This window comes from Cricetulus griseus, chromosome 4 (genome assembly GCF_003668045.3).
Source record: "Cricetulus griseus strain 17A/GY chromosome 4, alternate assembly CriGri-PICRH-1.0, whole genome shotgun sequence".
Lineage (NCBI taxonomy): Eukaryota > Metazoa > Chordata > Mammalia > Rodentia > Cricetidae > Cricetulus > Cricetulus griseus.
In genome coordinates, this window is record NC_048597.1 from 73,771,535 (window position 1) to 73,793,162 (window position 21,628).

Here is a 21,628-nt window from a genome sequence, read left to right on the forward strand (position 1 = left end):
AAAATCTCAAATGGCTACAACTCTCAGATATCAGGTCTTCTAAGCTCATTCACTACAGTACCCAGGCTTGGCCTCTATATCCATCCACTGGATAATAAATCTAAGTGGCTGCCTAACAGCACTCTGGATGTTAACATTATTCAGAATCTTTAAAACACTGTGAATGCACATAGAATTGAAAGAGATACTTTCCATTCAATGTCTCTGCTTTCCCTTCTGTCTGCTGCAAGTCCTCCCTGTATGCCTCCTGCACATCACCCCACATCATCCTTGTTCTCAAGTCCTCAGCCCCTTCCCAACTCTTCTGCTCCTGAAACTGAAATTTGTGTCCTTTTGCTGATGAAAAGCACCCCCTCCCCCCACTTCTTGTCATCAGTTGCCTTCCCAACAATCTCCTTTGTCCTCCTCCCTCCCACTTCTCCTGGAGTTTATCAAGGCCAGAAAGACCAGCCTCTATGTCCTTTGGATCCCACTTCCTCTGCTTAATCTAGCCCATGCTACTGTAGAGCCCGCCTTAGCCCACAGCTTCTCACGTCACACCCCTCAGGCTGGAAGTACATTGGCTGCTACAGTCTCCACTGCCCAAAGGTGCCAAAGTCCTGAAGTGCCTCCTTCCTTTCACCTCACCTGAGCTCCAGTAATGTTCCAATAGGCACCCCTCCACCTCCCAGCCCATCTGCAGCCCACCTACATTCACTTCCACATCAGCCTCGCCCATTCTACAAGGTCCAGCCTAGCCTGCTAGGGTGATATCAGGGCTTTTTGAGGAACACATCGACCTCCCAGCACTCTTTAACAACCAGTCACTCCTTTCTCTCCTGGAAACTCTAAAGAATTCTTAGGCCCATGTAGGGCTACCGCAACTGACCCTCCACCTCAACCTCCTCTCCCTGACTCCTCCACCACTTGTTATAGCTGTGTCACTCCAATCTCCCTTCTCTCCCTCCAAAAAGCCCCCTCATTTCAGCCCAATGAAAATGTTCCCCACTCCCCCATCCTTAAACCCAATTCTCTACTGTTGATAACCAAATAAGCTACAGTGAATTTACACCCTTATAATAACAACTTCCAGACAAGGCCCTTGGCACTGCTGCTTTCCCACCTTAACCCTTTCCTGTCCTGACACTGCCTTCAGCTTAAACCTAGCCATATAAAAACTACAATATTCTGTAATGACAACAGTGCTACATTTATGGTTTATGGTTTATTTTGATGCTAAAAGTTCTCCAGTTAAATCTTCAACTCCAATTTTCAGTCTCAAACTTAACAGGGATAAAGCTACAAGCTCTAATCATATAAAAGCTAAATTAATTTTTTATAAATTGTTAAAGATACTTAAAACACACAAGTTAATTATAAGTTATCCCACAAATGTATTTTTTAATATACTCATAAGTATACTTATAGTCATGATTACATAAATAAGCTTCATTTAGCCTCCCATATATGTTTTCAAAATTAAGCCTATGGAAACAAATAATCAAAAGCAAAGTTTGCCTAGTACAGGTACACTTAATAGATAATGATTCTCAAACTTATCAGAGACCTGATGAATATGAAATTCTGGAAATGGAAGATCTACGTAAAAGATCAGGAACCACAAATACAAGAATAAACAACAGAATACAAGAGATGGAAGACAGAATTTCAGGCATTGAAAATATGATAGAGGAAATAGATTAATTAGTAAAAGAAAAATTCAAATCCAACAAATCCTTAACATAAAACATGCAGGAAATCTGGGATACCATGGAAAGACCAAACCTAAGAATAATAGGGATAGAAGAAGTCCTACTCAAAGGCACAGAAAATATATTCAACAAAATTATAGAAGAAAACTTTCCCAACCTAAAGAAGGACATGTCTATGAAAATACAAGAGACTTACAGAACACCAAATAGACTGGACCAAAAAAAAGTCCCCTCGCCACATAATAATCAAAACAATAAACATACAGAATAAAGCAAGAATATTAAGAGCAGCAAAGGAGAAAGGTCAGGTAACATATAAAAGCAGACCTACAAGAATTACACCTGACTTCTCAATAAAAACAATGAAAGCCAGAAGGTCCTGGTCAGACATTATGCAGACACTAAGAGACCATGGATGCCAGCCCAGACTACTCCACCCAGCAAAGCTTTCAATAATCATAGATGGAGAAAACAAGATATTCCATGATAAAACCAAATTTAAACAATACCTATCCACAAACCCAGCCCTACAGAAAGTACTAGAAGGAAAACATCAACTCAAGGAAATCACCTACATCTACAAGAACACAGGAAATAGATGAGCTGACAGCAGCAAATCCCAGAGAAGGGAATTGAACACACAATACTATCACCAACAAGAAAAACAAAAATAACAGTAATTAGCAATCACTAGTCATCAATATCCATTAATGTAAAAGGTCTCAATTAACCTATAAAAAGACACAGGCTAATAGATTAGATACATCAACAAAATCCATCCTTCTGCTGCATACAAGAAAAACACCTCAACCTCACAGACAGACATTATCTCAAAGTACAGGGTTGGGAAAAATTTTTCTAATCAAATGGACCTAAGAAACAAGCTGGTATAGCTATCCTAATATCTAAGAAAATAGACTTCAAACTAAAATCAGTCAAAAAAGTTAAAAAAGGGCATTTCATATTCATCATAGGAAAAATCCATCAAACATATGGAAATTGAACTATGATAAACTGAACCACCACTGAGTCAAGGAAGAAATAAAGAAAGAAATAAAAGACTTCCTAAAATTTAATGTTGTGTGGATATGGCCACACAACATATCCAAACTTATGGGACACAATGGATGCAGTGCTGAGAGGAAAGTTCATAGCACAAATGCCACCTGGCCACACCTGCTCCCAGACCCCCTCACAATGACAATCTATTTCCATCACTCTTCCTCACCTCCTAACTTACAAAGGACTCCACCATCCCTTGTCCCTTCCAGATTCAGGTTTTTCTCTCTCCAAACTTGTCTTATCAAAAACTCATCACTTACAATTCCTGCCTATCCTCCCCTCAGCCATCCACACTTATCCCTTTACCTCAATGTTCCCCAGATCCTCTACACCCATGATCAAAAGTTCTCAAAGACTCCTTCCCCCATCCCTCTCATACACAAGAGGGTTCTCTAGCAGCTATTTCTGCCTATACTTTCATACGGATGGCAGCTCCTTCCTTTCAGACGGTCACATCAGACTGACTGTGCCATTATCAATATTCACCCTCACCCTCTGGTTCCTGTTCCCTCATAATCACCTGATCCCCACAAATCTCATCTCTCTTTTCACACTCCTACTTTTGTTCTGTCCAAATGATTGTCAAACATCCACGTCAACTGACTCATTTACTATCCAGATGTCCTCAGACATCAAACACTCTGAACAAATCCTACACTCCTATTATAAGACATAACTAAACCTAAGGCATTTCCTTTTCAACACACATTCTCTCTCTCATGGCCAAGCCCTCACTGGGGTCAAGGTCATCCAACAAACTCTCTGCTCAAGTTCATGGAAGCCTCCTTCAATGTCTCCCTTTAATGTCTTCCAGTTACCAAAATGCCCAACCCCTACTCATGCTTATCCTGAGCCATCACATCCAAGCTCCATTTGTGTCTCCCCAGGAAAAGCCTGTTACACAACATTCTCGCTTCCATTTTGTTGGCCAAAAATGGGACAAAAGTATAAGAGTTTCAGCACGAACACTAGATGAGCTCAGAACTGTGTGAGCAAAAACATAAAAGGAGATCAGGCTCCTTATTACCTCAGATTAGCAACCAAAGCTCAAGTAAGAATCTGTGATAACCATTAAATATGCCTCAAATAATTGATATGTTAAAAAATGGAACTAATAATATTTTAATTTCAAGCTAATTTTGATTCATAAGTGACATATCATTAAACTTTACAAAGAGACTGGCAAAATAGCAAGGAAAAGTGTTTGCCACCATTCCTGACAACCCACAGAGCAGAAGGAGAGAACTGACTATGGCAAGTTGTTCTTTGACTTCCACACTTGAATCATGGCATGCAAACTCCTTCCCCCAAAAACAAGTAGATGTAGTAAAATGTTAAAAACAGACTTTACACAGACAATCCATTTTATTTATGTATCTCACAGTTTTATAAAATGGACTGAAAATGGATTACACAGGACTGAACTATGCATGAGTTTCACAGAATTATACTGTGTTAGAGCACTTCTCTGATTCTGAATGTTCCACTCACACAAGAAATACAAACCACAGTCTAAGAATAGAATTGTGTGAGGAGATTGAGTGCTTGTGACAAAACTCCAAGAAAACAACACAAGAGTCCTGTGTCCTCAGTTTCTTCAAAAAATAAGAGTTGTTTTGGGAATCTGCTTTTGTGCCCCTCCCAGTTATAGTGGTAGGAGAGAGTTTACTTCAGAGTATTCATTACAACTGACCATTGTTATTTGTTTATATGCCTCTATGGAAAATCATGTTTTGCAGTATGCAGCTTGTCTTTGTGACTATACACAGCTTGAACTCATGAACTCTACTCAGGTGACCTTTCTTAACCCTCAAGGTATAAATTTTCTGATGCTCTGAATAAAGTTGGCTATTGCATTAGACTTTAACCTGTCTCTTTTTTAGGCTCCATTCTCCCAGGTCTCACCACCTCTACAGTGGTAAACTAAATACCACAGACATCTTCAATAAAATACTAGCAAATGGAACCAACGGCAAGTTAAAAAAATGATGGTTCATTATAATCATGTGGGATTTGTGCAAGCAATACAAGGATGGTTCAATTTATTCAAAGCAATAAATTTAAGACACTATAAAAAGAGCAAAAGAAGAAAATCATATAGTTATCACAATGAATCAGAAAAGCCATGTCACAAAATTTAAAATTCTCTTATTAAGAACTTCAAATAAATGAGATATATAAGGAATATACTTTAGCATATATTAACGATGATGTATAATACACCAGCAGCTAATATTACATAGAAATGGAAAAAGTTGAAAACTTGCTCTGTGTTATTTCTCTCATTACTGTGATGAAATACCTAAATGTAGCAACTTAAGGGAAGAAGCATTAACTATAGCCCACAGCTGACAAGAACAGTTCATATTGTAGTGAAGGAGGGACAGTAGGAGCAGCTAATGGCTATAACAATGGCTGGTTGAGGGAGGCTGGTTGCAATCAGGAAACAAAAAGAGTGGTTTGAAACTAGGGTCAGGCTATTCCCTAAAAAGCCTGCCTCCCAGCTACACACTTCAGTGTCACCAGCTAGAGATGATGTAAGCCTATGGGAGATACCCACATTTAATTTGTAACACTAAGATCTAAAACAGACAAGATCTGTATATTTCCACCTCTTCAACACAGTATTTCAAGTTCAAGCCACAGCAATCAGGCAAAAGCAGAGACAGAGGACATACAAATAGGAAAAGAAAAAAATTAAACTGTCATCATTTGCAAATGGCATGATTTTACACATGGAAAACCCAAAAGACTAGACACTTATTAAAACTGATAAATCAGTTTAGCAAAGTTACAGGATACAAAATCTACAAAAATCTGCAGCATCACTGTAAGTCAATAGTAAATCATCTTGAGTATAAATAAGTAAAGCAATCCCAATTTTTATAGCTACAAAAAAAAAAATACCTAGGGATAAATTTAACCAATGAAGTAGAAGAGCTCTATAATGAAAGTTATAAAATCCTGATGGAAAAAACTGAAAAGGTCACAAAAAAAGTAAAAGTACATCAATGCTTACAGACTGAAAGAAAATAATTGTTGAAAGATCTATACTATCTGAAGTTATCTAAATATCCAACACAGTCTCTATTAAAATGCCTATGATGTTCTTCACAGAAATAGAAAAGACTAGGGCTGGAAATGTCATTCATTAGTAGAGCACTTCCCTAGCACATGAAGCCCAGGTTTTAAACTCCAGTGCTGCATAAAATCAACCAAGGTGGTGCATACCTATACTGCTAGCACTCAGGAAGGAGAAACAAAAGGATCAGAAGTTTAAAGTCATCCTTGACTACACAGTAAGTTCCAGACCAGCACAGGCTACATGAGACTGTCTTGAAAAACAAACAAAACAAAAAAACTAGAGTAATAAATTCAAAATATTATAGAAGATGACAAGAAACCCTGAATAGTCAAAGCCATTTTGAACAACAACAAAGCAGGAGACTTCAAAACATACTACAAAGCTGTAATAACCAAAACAAAATGGTACTAGTATAAAAAAGTACAACAAATGGAACACAACATAAGATTCCAGAAGCAAACTCCCAAATTCACAGCCAACTGATTTTCAACAATGGTGCCAAAAACTCACACTGGAGAAAAAGTATTCTTTTCAATAAATGGTTCTGGGGAAGCTGGATATTTACAAATTGAAGAATTAAACCAAATTTCTACCTCTCACCAGTTAAAAATGTGGATTAAAATATGCTTCCTTCATAAATATAAAAACTAAAACAACAACAAAACTATAAGCAAAAATGCCTCTGGACACTCAAATGGTCAACATTTTGGTGTAGTTTTAGTAAATACCACAAAACTACAGGAAACTAAAGCAAAAATAGACAAGTAATACTAAATCAAATTAGAAAGGATCAACATATCCAGAATACAGCTGAAAGTCCAGAAACTCAACAGAAAACAAATAGACTATTTAAAAAAGGGCAACAGATTTCTGGGTAGTGTTGGCACACACCTTTAATCACAGCACTTACGAGTCAAAGGCAGGTGGATCTATGTGAATTCAAGGCCAGTCTGGTCTAAGTTTCAGGACAGGTTCCAAAGCTACACAGAGAAACCCTGTCTCTAAAAACAACAACAACATAATAACAACAACAAAACAAAATAAAAGGGCAACAGATCTATAGATATTTCCTAAGAGAAGACATACAAATGAACAATGAGTACATGAACATAATACCAACAATCATCAGAGATAAGGCAAACTAAAACCACATGGCATAACCACAGCCCAGGTAAGAGCTGTAAACAAATGAAGTTGAGACTCTGGAGAAAAGGGAATATTTGCAATATTTGAAGCCTAGAGCCATTTGAGAGAAATTGCCTTAACAAGACTGGGCTGCAGCTATGTCTGTGGAGGACTATCTTGCTTGTTAATTGGTATAGGAAGGCCTATTCCACTGTGGGTGGAACTAAGCAGTAGACCTAGGCTGTATAAGCAAGTAGCTGAGCATGAATAACCAAGCCAGAGAGTAGCAAGCAGTGTTCCTCCATGTTCCTCCAGGCTTCAAGGTTTTGGCCTTAAATTTCTACCCTGAATTCCCTCAATGGATTGTGACCCATAAGTAGTTCTTTTTTTTTTTTTTTTTTTTGGTTTTTCAAGACAGGGTTTCTCTGTGGGTTTTGGAGGCTGTCCTGGAACTAGCTCTTGTAGATCAGGCTGGTCTTGAACTCACAGAGATCTGCCTGCCTCTGCCTCCCGAGTGCTGGGATTAAAGGCGTGTGCCACCAACGCCCGGCTATAAGTAGTTCTTTTGATTAGTGTTTTATTCATTACCCCAACAGAAAATAAAATAAAACAATCAGATAACCCAGCAATCCCACAACTAGGTTGCATATCCAAAGGGAATACATCTGTATAGACATGTGCATTCCTGTATTATTGTGGCATTATTCACAATAGAAAAAAAAAATGTAGCCATCAGCCAATGGAAGAATAAGAAACACACACACAAACACACACAAACAAACACAATGGCCATTAATCAAGAAAGGGGCTGAAATCCTATCTTCTTTACCAGCACAGATAAAAACTGAAGATCATTATGTTAAGTGAAGTAATCTGATCACAGGAATATAAATGATTTCACTTATACCCAAAATCTAAAGAACTGAACTTGTAAAAACTGAGTAGAGTAGTGATTACCAGAAGCTGGAAACAATGAAAGAACTGTGGAAGCATGGGGAGGTTTGGGGCAATGTTTATCAATGGGCACTAAATTATTTCATAGATACAAGACATTTTGGTGTGCTACTGCACAGTAAGATGACTACAGACAACAGTGATATATAGTATACATTTGAAAAAGAAAAAGAAAAGAAGGGATCTTAGAACTTTTCATTATAACAAAATGATGTTTGAAGATGAATTTTAATTTGATTTAAACATTCCATATTATACACCTATACTTATTACATTAGTATGTTCAATTTTTAATTTTTGTGTAACAGTTAATGTAAATTAAAGAAAATTTAACCTCCACCAAAATACAGCAAAAACAAAAAAAAAAAAATCAACCAATGTTTTATAGTTGACACTACTAAAGACTAACCTTTTTCATGCAGTCCACGTAATTATTGTACTTTAGGGAATCAGGGGGGAATTCATCTGATTTCATGGGGAAATTAGAAACGATGAGCTTTTCCAGAATATGTTTTAGGTTTTCTAGTCTGTCTTCAGTCAGGCTGGTGAAGAATGGAAGAAGAATGATAGCTTGGCCCTGTGAAGCAATGCAGACAAATATAAATCACACTAATCGTGGCTTACAGGTCATCCTGGAGAAAAAATAAAACCACTACTTTCTAAAGACTGCAAATAATGCACTGCAGCAACTCAACAAATGATTTCAGAATAAATTCTGGATGACATCAAGAAGCAACTTGAATTCAGCCATGTACCTCAGCTTCAGTTCTAGAAGTCAGCAGGCTGATATGAAGGAGGACATGAGGTTGGGAGACTGAGTGTCTACACTAGGGGAAGGGGGTGGGGAATGGATACGATCAATATATATTGTATAAACGTATGAAAGTTTCAAAGAATAGATTTTAAAAAATAGTGATTACATTCAAATTCTATGTAGAAAGAATGGCTTGAATAACCTACAGGATAGTTCACTAGTATTTGTAAAATCCCTTCAGAACTTTATATTGGGCTTATGAGGAACTCGGTATTGATCTTCCCTTGAACAACAGGTAAATTCCAAAATTTTCACATTTGAAGGAGAAACTTCATGAGTCATACAGAACACACCAAAGATCTATTTAAAAAAAAATGGGTCATACATGAAGATCACATAGGACTTTAAAATTAGTAATAATAAAATTACTTTTCTTGCTTCCCTATCACTAAATGTTTCAATAGAAAAAAAAGACTGAAAAATACTTTGAAATTACTATATCAAATCCAAACCACCAATTTAAATCTGATACATATAAACACAAATGCTACTGATCATCTACCTTTAAGTGTAGGCCCAACTCTGTATCGGCAAGTAGACTAGCATATGTTGTGAAGATTTCAGGAAATGAGCTGTGATTTGTGTCAAAAGATAAAGCCGAATCAATCTATAAAGAGATAAAACACAACAAATTCCGGTATTATGCTTCAAAAAATTGACATATTTTTCAAATTTTTAAATCTCAGAACTCATATTATTTGTACTTCAACCTCAATAACATTTCAACAATCTTGTTATAAAACATTTTATCATTTCCTGCTAAGATTAAAGCCTGTGAAGACACAGCAATGAGAAAAAATACAAAATAAGTATAATAAACTATGGTATAAAAATGTAAGAAAAAGTAAAATAATTGGCAGATGTCTCTCCAAAATACATTTAATTACCAAAGAAAATGAGTTTTTGAAGGAACTTTCACCATAGTGTTTCAACATAAGTTATAGAGTTCAAAATAATGATCACATAGCATCCATGGTGGTACACATCTGTAATCTCAGCACTAAGGAGGTAGAGGTAGGAAGAAATAAAAGTTTGAGACAGGCTAGGGCTATATAGTGATACTATGTCTCAGAAAGAATAACATAACTAAAGATGAATGCATTTTAAATTCTTTTAAAAATACCTGCAACATTTTTGCCAGTAAGGACAGCACTGTCATTTTGCTTTCTGAAGGAGAATCTATGGCCCACCATGAATCACATTTCCTCCAGTTTTGCAGAATTGCAGCTGCAAGCTTCAGTCCATGGTGTTTCTGAACAGCTCGATCCTTGAAGCTCTGATCTAACATACCATTTAAAACAGTACTCACCTGAAAAAAAAATTATAGATTGAAGAAAATTTCTTAATACTGACAGGAAAAAAAATATACTTTCATGTCAAAGTTATTCTAGGAAAATGAAAATGCTATTTCTGTAACAGATGTTAACCTATCTAACAATCTAACAGCACTGTAACATAAATTTTCCCACAGAACGCAGAAGGTGACTCCGCTGATGCCCTTGTGCCCATTCTGCTGTGGGGGTGGGGATGGGGCACTTTCCATGGAATTCCATTTGGACACAACTATCACCTTTGCAACAGAACAACATAATTAATTTGGTTAGATTATCATTCAATATTCCCATCATTTGGATAACATGAGCATTTTTTACCGAAGCTCCATGTAGTAGTCAACACATTTCTTTTATTGTACTCTGCTCTCTCTACAGCTAAATCTTGGCAGATCTCTTAGCTGTTTTCAGTGTGCCTATCCATGTCATCAGACTCCCCGAAATCAAATGATTTATGCCACTCCATCTTTGCCAATCAGTAAATTATTTGCTTCAGGAGACACAGCACTGGCTGAGTTATGGAAAGCCGGAGCGAAATAACACATACTCCCCTTCGCACAGGGCCAAATACAACACCTTCCTCTTTCTCAGCTTACCACCTGCTTACTACCTGCCTGGCAGTTTCCTGACAAGAGGTGAATCAGGAAACACATCCCTTTAGGACCTAGCCTCACATAACTGCCTGGCTGCACTTACAACTCCAATCTTTTGATCTTACAATATTCACAATTCTGTTGCTTAACTTAGGGAGCTTGTAGCTTGTCTGGCTTTTGTTTATTTTGTTTTTTATTACTGCCTTCTAAGTGCTGGAATTAAAGGTATATGCTACCAAACCTGGCCTATCTTACATGATTGTGAAATGTTACCTGCACTGTGCTCAATAGCTAGTATTTCCAGAGAGTTAGAATTTCTACTAGCCTGACCTTTTACATGTACATCCTTGTCCATTGTTAAGAAAAGCTGCATTTACTGCCTCTATTTCTTCCCCACAACTATCTGAAATGGACAGGTAACATTTCATTAGAAAGGCAGAAGCACAGACAGAAGCAGGAGAATCTGTTAAATTTGAAGCCAACATGGTCTACAAAGTGAGCTCCAAGGCAGCTAGGCCTACACAGTGAGACTCTATGTCAAAATGAAATAAAGTAATAAAAAACAAAATAAATAAAAACCAAACAAGCTATACACTCCCTAAGTTAAGCAAACAAAAAGCAGATATATTAAATATCACTCTCTAAAGGGTTACTATGATGAGACAAAGAGCGTTGTGGCAAGAACATGCAGGAAAATAGGGCAAGACCGTAAAGCTGTTAGTGCTCTAAAGACAGGTTGGCAGTGTGAAGGACCAGTCTACAGGTGGTGTTGGAACAAACACTGCTAGGCACATGTCATACATAGAAGCTCCAATATGACATCTGGCAAAAGTCAGTATCCTACAGCATTGTATCCTACTACATCTTATAGTGTTAGGTCAAGAGATTTAAGGGACTTGAGGGAATGGAAAAAAAAATAACCAATGTCTTAGTATCTATTAACATAAACTAGCTTGATGAAGACTGTGTTTCGTTTCTATGTATTTTTATTTTCATACATTAGCAATCTTTCATCCTTCCAGGAAGAAATCTGATTTTAAGAAAAACCATCAGAAACATAAAAATCCTTTTGTGAGCATTAAACAAGAAAATATATAAAGGAAAAGTTCCTTACCATTTTGGGATTATCTGCTGATGACTTCATGAGCTCTGATACAGCAGTATCAAGATTTTTCAATAGTTCACTGTTGATTATTTCTGAGAACAAGGTATAGAAATATTCCCCATGGGAGAAACTGATATTTCTCTGTGAACTGCCCAAGTACTTTGTAGACAACATTGCTGAATTCAGTAGCAAACTCACAAGGTGATCACACTAAGGAAGAGAGAAGAACATACTAGAGAATCCAACCCCAGAAAGACCCTGAGGCAGTGGGCACACAGTGAGTATACAAGGAGGCTTTTAAAGAGAGACTGACATATGAAATCAGGACTCAAGTTAAAATAATACATTTAATTTAACTTCTATTTTCTAAGTTTTACTCTGTGAGAGAAATCTAAACTGATTCTGCTTCCAAATTTCCAGAAAAATCTTGTTGCTGTTCAGAGAATAGCTTAATATTAATAAGTTGTTTGGACAACTTAAGTATAACTGAGAATATCAATAAGACAAAGAAGAGGTTCCTGCAATGGTGGAAGTAATAAGGGAGGATAGAGTGGAATAAACACATGGGGCAAGTTGCAGATCTCAGCTACCACAGTTTATCTGAGGTCAGCTCTTCAAAGAGTCATGAGGACTTTGGTCTTGGTGCCTTGGGTGCCTCAGTGATTACCCTCCAGGGTCTTTTTAGCCATCCATTCCAAGAACCAATAAAGATAGAGAAAGAAGCATGTCAATATGTCAACTTTAGTGACAAAATGTTCTTTGCGTAAAGTCCTTTTGAAAACAAAGCTGGGCAGAATACTTCCATTTAAGAATGTTATGTTTTTTAATTTTAAAACAATTTTAAAGAAGATAGTCTTAGAAAGTCCTGTGTGGTGATGGTGCATACCTTTAATCCCAACATTTGGGGAGCAGAAGTAGATAGATCTCTGTGAGTTTGAGGCTAGTCTGGTCTACAGAGCAAGTTCCAGGACAGCCTGAGCTATACAAAGAAACCCTGTCTTGAACCACCCTCCTCAAAGTCAGTGATCAATTATAATATGTGTTCATCTAAGACTTTACTAACTAAATTTCACACTTTTTAGAGATACACCACAAGTAAGTTATATAAGTCACTCAACAGGAAGTGTGGGATGCAGCTGATTCCCCTACCAGTCCTTCGTAGGCAAAGGCTAACTCCAGGAGTCCATTGGCCAGGCTCTTACAGCTGGGGTCCAATGATTGCAGGCACTGCCTTTCCTCTGCAGGAGCAATGCCATTGTACACCAATGAGAGCAGTCTCATGCCAATGGAATCAGTCAAGGCTGTAGACTAAAGGAAAAAAATGACATGAATTGCCTGGTGAGAGAAGGTGTTTAACACAAACATAGGATGTCACTTCTTCAGTTAAAAAAATATGTGATAGATAACACTGATGCTTAGGACTACAAGACTACAGCAACTGGTTCTTAAAATAGTTTAGGTTACTAAAATTTCAACTGTCCTTCATTCCTCTTTCATTGTATCATTACTTTTATATTCACATTTTAGCCAACATCTTTATGTTAAGTGTTCTGTAATTTCCATTTCATTATATTTTGTATATAAAATATTTTAAATAAATAACAAATTTCATTTTGTACTATCATAATGAAACTACTATGACAAAGCTAAAGGCACATAAAAATAATTATGGTTACCTGAGATGGTGATATAACATGAGAGAAGCCAGCTCTGTGAAGCTGTTTACAGGCAGATAAGATAGACAGCAACCTGGTCCTTTCTCGGCGAGCATCAGAGCTACAAAAGCTAATAGCACAGAGCTCTTCAACACTGGCCATAAGAAAAACAGAAAAGCAGGTTAAAATACATTAAGGAAAGCCAGGTGTTGGTGGTGCATGTCTTTAATCCCAGCACTTGAAATGCAGAGGTAGGTGGATCTCTGTGAGTTCAAAGCCAGCCTAGTCTACAGACCGAGTTCCTAGAGAGCCACAGCTACACAAGAGACCCTAACTCGAAAAACAAAACAGAGAAAGAGAGAGAGAAAGAGAGAGAGAGAGAGAGAGAGAGAGAGAGAGAGAGAGAGAGAGAGAGAGAAATACACTAAGGAATTGTATGTGTTATAATCACCTGGCCCTCAAACTCATTAACATGGTCCTGGAAAACACAAAAGTAACATTAGAAGAAGGTTCACAGGACACATTAGCCATGGAGAGCAAATGTAGCACATGTACGTACTCTCTCTATTGTACTCTCCCATCCTATAAGCAGGAAAGGAATTAGTGAAGATCATGATTTGCAAAAACCATGAGATCATGGGTGTGTGCACATGCACCACACACACACACACACACACACACACACACACACACACACACACACACACACTCACACGTACTGACAAGTGCCTTAAGTGCCTTTCTTGAGGACACTGCAGCTGTGTACATGGATGTCAGAAACACTGGATGTGTGAAGACTTACATCCCAGTAACTATGAGCATGGCCTGAGTGCCCACCTCTGCACTGTCAGTTTCTCCTTCAGGTGAGTCTCCAGCAGGTCTCTGTACGGGGACTTCTTTAGTGCTTTCAGCAGGTTCACACAAATGCTGGGAAGATTGTTTATAACCTGGACGTCACCAACGTTGAAACCTAAGCTCGTGGGCTCACAAAGCATTTTCACTAAGACTTTCATAAGGTTTGTGTTACACAAGTCCTCCAGGAGCTATAAAGATAGAAAAGATAGATTGAATAAAATTGCTTCTTAGCCAGACGCTATCTTTTCAAGACAGTGTAAACATGGTCCACAGGCTGGGAATATTCATAATACTGACAGTTTGGCAGACTTTCTTAAAAGAATTGAAGAATGTTAAAATGCTTGAAACCAAAAGGATTTCAGATTTTATTTGATTTTTTTAGTTTTAGAGTATCTGGATGATATCACTACTCTGAAAAGCTAAAAACAAAAATCCTCCAAAACTTGAGACATTTGACATCCAAGTTTTGGAACAGCTCAGATTTCTACCTTTCAGATTAGGAATGTTTAGCATTTATTTTCAAAAACAGGTTGTACACTGTGGTAACTATAGTTAACAACAATGCATACTTGAAAACTGCTACACTTGAAAAATTCTCAAATATTGGGTAATATGTGAGGGCATGAGGGAACTGAACCACATTACATGGATCAAAATATCATGGTGTAAAGATGCAGTTTTTACTTATCAATTAAGGAAAATAATGAAAAGTCTCAGAGGAGCCAACACCACTTTTAAAAAATTATTATAGAGTAATTATTGTTTTAATTAGTATTGGGTTTCCTAGTGACAATATCGTACATGCATCTAACACATTTTGATAAAGTTGAACACCCCCATCACTCTTTTGTCCCCTCTATCCTCTCCCCTATCCCTTTCCTCCTCTTTAAAAGCACCCCACCCTTGTACTTTTACATCTTCCCTGATCCACACCTGACAGGAAATGTGATACTTGTCTGGGTTTGGCTGACTTCACATAATATGATCTCTAGTCCCATTTATTCTCCAGCAAATGATATTTCATTAGTCTTTAAGGCTAAAGAGCAGTACTCCATGATGCATATAAACACACACACATATATACACAAATACACACACACACACACTCATTCATTCATGAATGGCACCGTGGCTGATTCCCTAACCTACTATTGTGAACAGTGCTGCAAGAAACATGGGTACCTCCAGGCACCTACCTTTAATCACGAGGCAGAGGCAGGTGAACCTTTGTGAATTGCAGACTACCCTGGTTTACATAGTAAGTCCCAGCCAGTCATGGTTACAGTTTTCTCTTGTCTCAAAAATTATGGGGTTGGTGGGGTGGGGGGTGGGTAAAGGCATCTCTATGCTGATTTTGATTCCTTTAAGTATATAACAAGAAGAGTATGCCTGGGTCCTATATGGTGATTCCACTTTTAGTTTTTGACGATTATCCATAGTGATTTCCTTAGTGTCTGGGCTAATTTATGTTCCTATTTTTAGTGAAATTACAGTGCTACAAATGGAACCCACAGCTTACAAATGGCAAGCAAGCGCTTCCCCACTGAACTACACCTCAGACCACGCCCCATAAAGCAGCATTTGATTTCTTTTTCCTCCCATCATCACCAGTATTTGTTACTGCTTGATTTCTTAATGATAACTATTTGAATTGGGCTAAGATGGCATCTCAATATAGTCTTGATATATTTTTCCATTGTGGCTAATGATCTAAAGCAGTGGTTCCCAACCTTCCTAATGTTGTGACCCTTTAATACAGTCTCTTATGTTGTAGTGACCCCCCAACTATAAAATTATGTTTGTTGCTACTTCATAACTTTAATTTTGCTACTGATATGAATCATAATGCAAATACTTTGGAGATAAAGGTTTGCCAAAAGGGACATGACCCATAGTTTGAGAACCACTGCTGTCAGGGAAACTTAAAAACATTTCTGATTATAAAGTAATAATCTAAAATTAACAGAGGAGGAAGTATGACCCTACCTTGAAAACTTCTGGAGAGGCATTGAGCAGGGTTGTGGTAAAATCCACAATCCGGACTAATACTGTGCATTTGCTATAGTTGTATTTTTCTTCCTCTTGTAGGCTGGGAGGGCCAGTTGTCACCCCCGTACCAAAGCGTTGCTCTACTGCTCTAGCATCATGTGTTGCTATGCTTTCTAAAAAGAAAGCCACTGACTTCAAAAGTGAAGACTGTGTTTTAGTACCTAGAAAGAGTAACAGGAAAATATTAGTGTGCATATCTTCCTAACTCCACTAAAATGCATGTGAAGTTCTTTCTGGAAATACAGATAATGACATATACTCAACAAAAAATTCAAGATTTTTTTTTAGAAAAGTTCAAGAAAAGAAGAATAAAACAGCAGCTATTTCTTCTTAGCTTCTTAGTTCAAATTTTGAACTAAATTATGATCCAAATAGAATTCAATTTCACACATAGACAATAACAATGTGTACATTAGGGTCTGATCATTTGTTTATTTATTGCTTTAGTAGGAATGAACATAGCAGGCTAAGAAAGCACTCTACCACTGTAATATATCCCAGCCCTCTCGTTATGGTTTGGACACTTGGTCCAGCTGGTATAGCTATTCTGGGAGACCTGCAGCTTTTAAAAGGTAAGAATAGTTAGAAGATAGAGGTCCCTGGCGGGATGTCTTTGTGTTCAGGGACACTCTCTCAGTTTTTGTCAATCATGAGGTGAAGAGAACTGCCATATCTTCAGTCAGGCCTCTATGGACTAAGTCCTCTAAAACAATGAGCAAAAACAATGCTGTCCTTCAAAATGTTTATGTCAGGATATTGTTACAACACAAAGTTTGACTAACACAAGCCTTGACTGTCAAATATGACTTATAAGAACTATCATTTTAAAGAGCAACTTGGCAACTCATATAAAAAAAAAAGACTTAAATAAATATGTATGTTAATCTCTAACAAATATTTTTAAATTCCTACAGTTTTATCCAGCACTAAAATTTTAATTAAATAAAATAATGGCAAATAGTAAACAATGTTCATTTTACCAATTGTTGGTCTTTGAGACAGGAACATGCTTATACAGCACAAACTGTTTTGAAATTTGTGAGCCTCCTCCCCTCCCTCTCCAGAAGAGGTGGGAATATAGGTGTGTGCCACCACATCTGGCAGGGTTTTTAATAATGAAGAAACTGGAAAACTCCAATGGGCAATACAAAAAAAATGACAGTGGCTGTCTTTCCAAAGCAGGTATGCTGGGCATTTGCTATCTTACAGAAACATTCTCTAGCTCAACTCCACACTGCCTCATAAAATTCGTGTCTGAACAAAATCAAGCTGTCTCCTTCCCCAATGCACAGTTTATTGTGACACTTCTTCTACTTACCATATTGTTCCACTCTTCTCATAGATCATTAACCCAAGACAAAACAACCTCCAGAGCTCCAGCAAAGGGAAGAATGTTAAAAACTGATACATAATGCTCAAAGAGAGAATAAAACTGATGACTAAGACAGTCTCTTTTTCTGCCCCCCTCAACTGTTTTCAAAAAAAACAAAAACATTTCATTTTTATTTTATATGCATTGGAGTTTTACCTGCATGTATGTGTGAGGATGTCAAATCTCCTGGAAATGGAGTTACAGACACTTGTGAACTGCCATGTGGGTGCTGGGAGTTGAACCCAGGTCCTCTGGAAGAGCAGTTAGTGCTCCTAACCAGTGAGCCATCTTTCCAGGCACCCCATCCCCACCCCTTTATTTTAAGCTGCAGGATAGTTTAGAGTTTGAGAGACAGCACAGCATGTAAGCTGTAAATCTCAGCAGTTGCAGAGATAAGAAGATAAAGAAGAGGAAGATGGAATATCCTTTCCATTCTTTTTACTCTGAGATGATGTCTGTCTGTAGAGGGCATGGAGTCCTGGTGCTCATAGATCAGCACTAGAGAAGCCTGGAATTGTGTCTTCAAAAGAAGAGATGTATGACTTGTTAATGTTCAGAAGCCTGGGAATGAATGTACTTAACAGCCTGGTGACCTCTGTACTATCTGTATGACTAAGGCCACACCTGTTCCCCGAGACTCTTACAAACAGGACCAGAAGTGGTTGGTTAATAGTAGCCTAGTGACCTTTGAGCTATCTGTATGACCCATACCATACCATATCTCCCTCAAGCGCTTAAGATGACAAGTGTAGTATATCTATAGAAGCTATCTTTATGGAAGAGGTGACATGTCCTTTAAAAAGAGTTTCAGTGTTGTTATGTTTTAAGCTTTTCTGAGCACATGGGATTATATTACATCAGAAAAACTTTTCTCCAAATTGCACTGTACTTGAATATGCCTGAAAGAAACTGTCTGGTGTCAGACCCTTTGAACCAACACCAAGTACTTTCAAATCCATTCTGTTAGTCTGTGTTTTTCTTATTGGGAAATTGAGACCTTTGATGTTGACAATTATCAATGAGCAGTGTTTGTTGATTCCTGTTATTTTGCTGTTATAGTGTAGGGTTTTGTCCTCCGTTTTTTAATTTGTTATCTGGAGTACCACACCTAGCTTCAATTTTGTTATTATTATTTTTACTTTAATTTGTTTTCTACACAAGTCTCACCATATAACAGTGGTTGTCCTGATAGAATCTCTGTAGACTGGCCTAGAACTCACAGCATCTGTCTCCAAGTGCTTGTTAGTGTTATTCTGACATGCAGTGAGTAGTCTACCTGGCATAAACCAAGCAGAATCAGACAATGCTACCCTAAAGTAAATTTTACCTACCCAGGACCTCTTGTATTTCCACAGTCTTCTTCTCAATGAATGTGTTGTAGCATTCCAGTGCTGCAAGGAGCATGTCCAGCCACTGAAGGACTGCTCGAAGGCTAATTGGTCCTTGCAAATGGAAGAGAGTTGGTTGAGCAAGAATGCCTGCTGGCTGATCACAGCTGCTATCCCCTCCTTCAAATGTGTTTATGAGAAAAGAAATAGCTTCTGTTTTTATAAGATCTTTCAACCATAAAGAAGGGGATTTGTTGCCTAAGAGACAAGATTAAAACATATACATTAGTGTACACCTAATGCAGAGATATCAACATTCCAAAGTTAAACCCCTTTAATCTTTGACCTTAGTTAAAATTTCAAAATGATATGGGATGATATTTTCACTATACAAATTTGTTTCACTGTTCTTACTAAGAAGTTATTTCCACCAAAGCTGTTCTCGTCAGTTTCCTAACATTATAAAAACACCATCTGAAACAGCAACAGACTGATACTCTGCCCTGACCTTTTCTTTTCAAGTTACAAGAGAGTGCTGTGATTTCTGAGTTTTCATGCTGATTGTGCTACTCACATCTCCAAGGACCTGGCCTCTACATCTCAGTATCCTCATTCCAAAACAAGAGTAATAGCATACCTGTGATTATTTATGTTACCCAAACTAGCTTTGAACATATGGGTACAAGTGACCTTCCTGCCTCACCCTCACAAGCTGCATGCTAAGTAGTCTTTACTAACTAAGTCAAATGACTTGCTGTAAAAATTGCTTTCTTTTGATATTGCAGTTTTTCTAAATCAAAAAAGGAATGAGTAAAATTTCATTTTACATGTTAAGAAATCAGTGGCTCACAAAGGGCTAAATGATTCTGTCACTGACTAACTTAGATAAGAAATCAAACAAGTATACTGATGATGTAGTTATGTAGTTAAGAATAACTTAAAAAAAAAGGAGGATCTACCCATTATTTTCACAAAGAACCAAAGAAAATTATAATCATAAGCAGAAAAGCAATATGGTATTTAAATTTTATAGCAAGTGTCAAGGAAGAGAGAAGAAAGCAAGTATCAGAAGGAAAGGACAGATCTACAGACAGAGTAAGACATGTGAACCTTATCAGGCACTGTGCTGGTTAGTCTTATGTCAACTTGCCACAAGGTATAGTTATCTGAAAGGAGGAACCTCAACTGAGAAAATGCCTCCATATGATATGGCTGTAGGGCATATTCTTAATTAGTGATTGATAGGAGAAGGCCCAACCCAAGGTGGGAGATGCCATCCCTGGGCTGGGGGTCCTAGGTTATATAAGAAAGCAGGCTGAGCAAGCCATGGGAAGCAGGTCAGTAAGCAGCACCCCTCCATGGCCTCTGCATCAGCTTCTGCCTTCAGGTTTTGCCCTGTTTGACTTCCTGTCCTGATTCCTTCAGCGATAAATAGTGAAATGGAAGTAAAAGCCAAGTAAACTTTTCTTTCCCAAATTACTTTTGGCCATAATGTTTCATAAAAACATTAGTAACCCTAACTAGGACAAATGCAAAAATCATCCTCAGAGTCTCTTGGCTGACTGGAGTGGCATATTCCTGCAATCCTAACAGTATTAAGGAATGGGATGAAGAGTTCAAAGCCATACTCAGCCTTGGCCACACAGATCTTATCTCAGCAACAACAACAACAACAACAACAAAAGTTTATGTGTGTATGTGTGTGTGTTTGTGTATGAAGAAGAAAAAGAGGAGCGGGGTAGAAAAAAGAAGAACAAAAGGAAGAGGAAGAAAGGAATTTTTCTCTTAGGCTTCTCTCAATGTGCCATGTTCTGGCTCTATGGCATTGAGCAAACTCATACACAGTCTTAATGATCAGCAGAAAATGGACAATCATGTCTCTTAAAAGCCTGATACACACGACATAAACAAGCCTACATCTGCTGTGATATTCCACTGACCTGGGGTATTCATTTACCTTGACGTCTCAACACAATTACCTAGAGATTCCCACCATTGCTGCTAAAAAGGGGGGGGGGAGCAGTGGTGGGGAGCCATAAGAGGGTGATACATTCTAAAGGCCACAGATGACATAAATCAAACACATTAGTTTTTTTTGTCCATTTGTTTTATGTTAGGAAAAGGGGTAACTGTGCCTACTACTTGATAGCCTGACTTTATAGATTCTTTTGAGACAAGAGTTTCACTGGTTAGCCTGGAACCAACAGAGGTTCACTTGTCTCTGCTGGGATTATAGGCAAGAACAATTTTGAGAGCAAGATTTAGTTGAAAATATAGGACATTGCCATTATAGGCTACTGAGAAGAGACCAGCAAAAGAAATGTCTGGGATCCATGAAGACGACTCATAAAAACCACAAACAGTGTAGGAGTCAGAGTGGATGTGGCACTCAGGGGGTGGGAGTGTGGTCGGCCAAGCAGCACCATTTAGAATTGCTTAGACATTTGTGGAAAACTGTGGCCACCTTCTCTCCTCTTCACAAATGGTTGTGACAATGACTTAACAGATAAATAAATCTGAAATAACAGGAGTGTGGAGGTTGGAAGATGGTTCAGTGGGTTAAGTAAGGGCTTGCTGAGCAAATAATAATAATAATAATAATAATAATA

At 37.8% G+C, this 21,628-nt stretch overlaps 1 protein-coding gene across 3 annotated transcripts in view; it reads right to left on the reverse strand.

The window, feature by feature from the left end:
• The window catches only part of Prkdc (protein kinase, DNA-activated, catalytic subunit), a 181,506-nt gene that overhangs the window by 93,389 nt on the left and 66,489 nt on the right, over positions 1–21,628 (reverse strand). For all 3 annotated transcript variants that reach the window (XR_004769996.1, XM_027413432.2, XM_027413434.2), the window contains exons 31-39: positions 19,023–19,277; positions 16,257–16,480; positions 14,253–14,458; positions 13,437–13,569; positions 12,910–13,068; positions 11,770–11,970; positions 9,855–10,040; positions 9,234–9,338; positions 8,327–8,494 (exon numbers count right to left, since the gene is read on the reverse strand). Coding sequence is in view for 2 of the 3 variants with exons in the window: in XM_027413432.2 (XP_027269233.1) it covers positions 8,327–8,494; positions 9,234–9,338; positions 9,855–10,040; positions 11,770–11,970; positions 12,910–13,068; positions 13,437–13,569; positions 14,253–14,458; positions 16,257–16,480; positions 19,023–19,277 (1,637 nt within the window). In the remaining variant the exon portion in view is untranslated. The remainder of the gene's footprint in view (positions 1–8,326; positions 8,495–9,233; positions 9,339–9,854; positions 10,041–11,769; positions 11,971–12,909; positions 13,069–13,436; positions 13,570–14,252; positions 14,459–16,256; positions 16,481–19,022; positions 19,278–21,628) is intronic.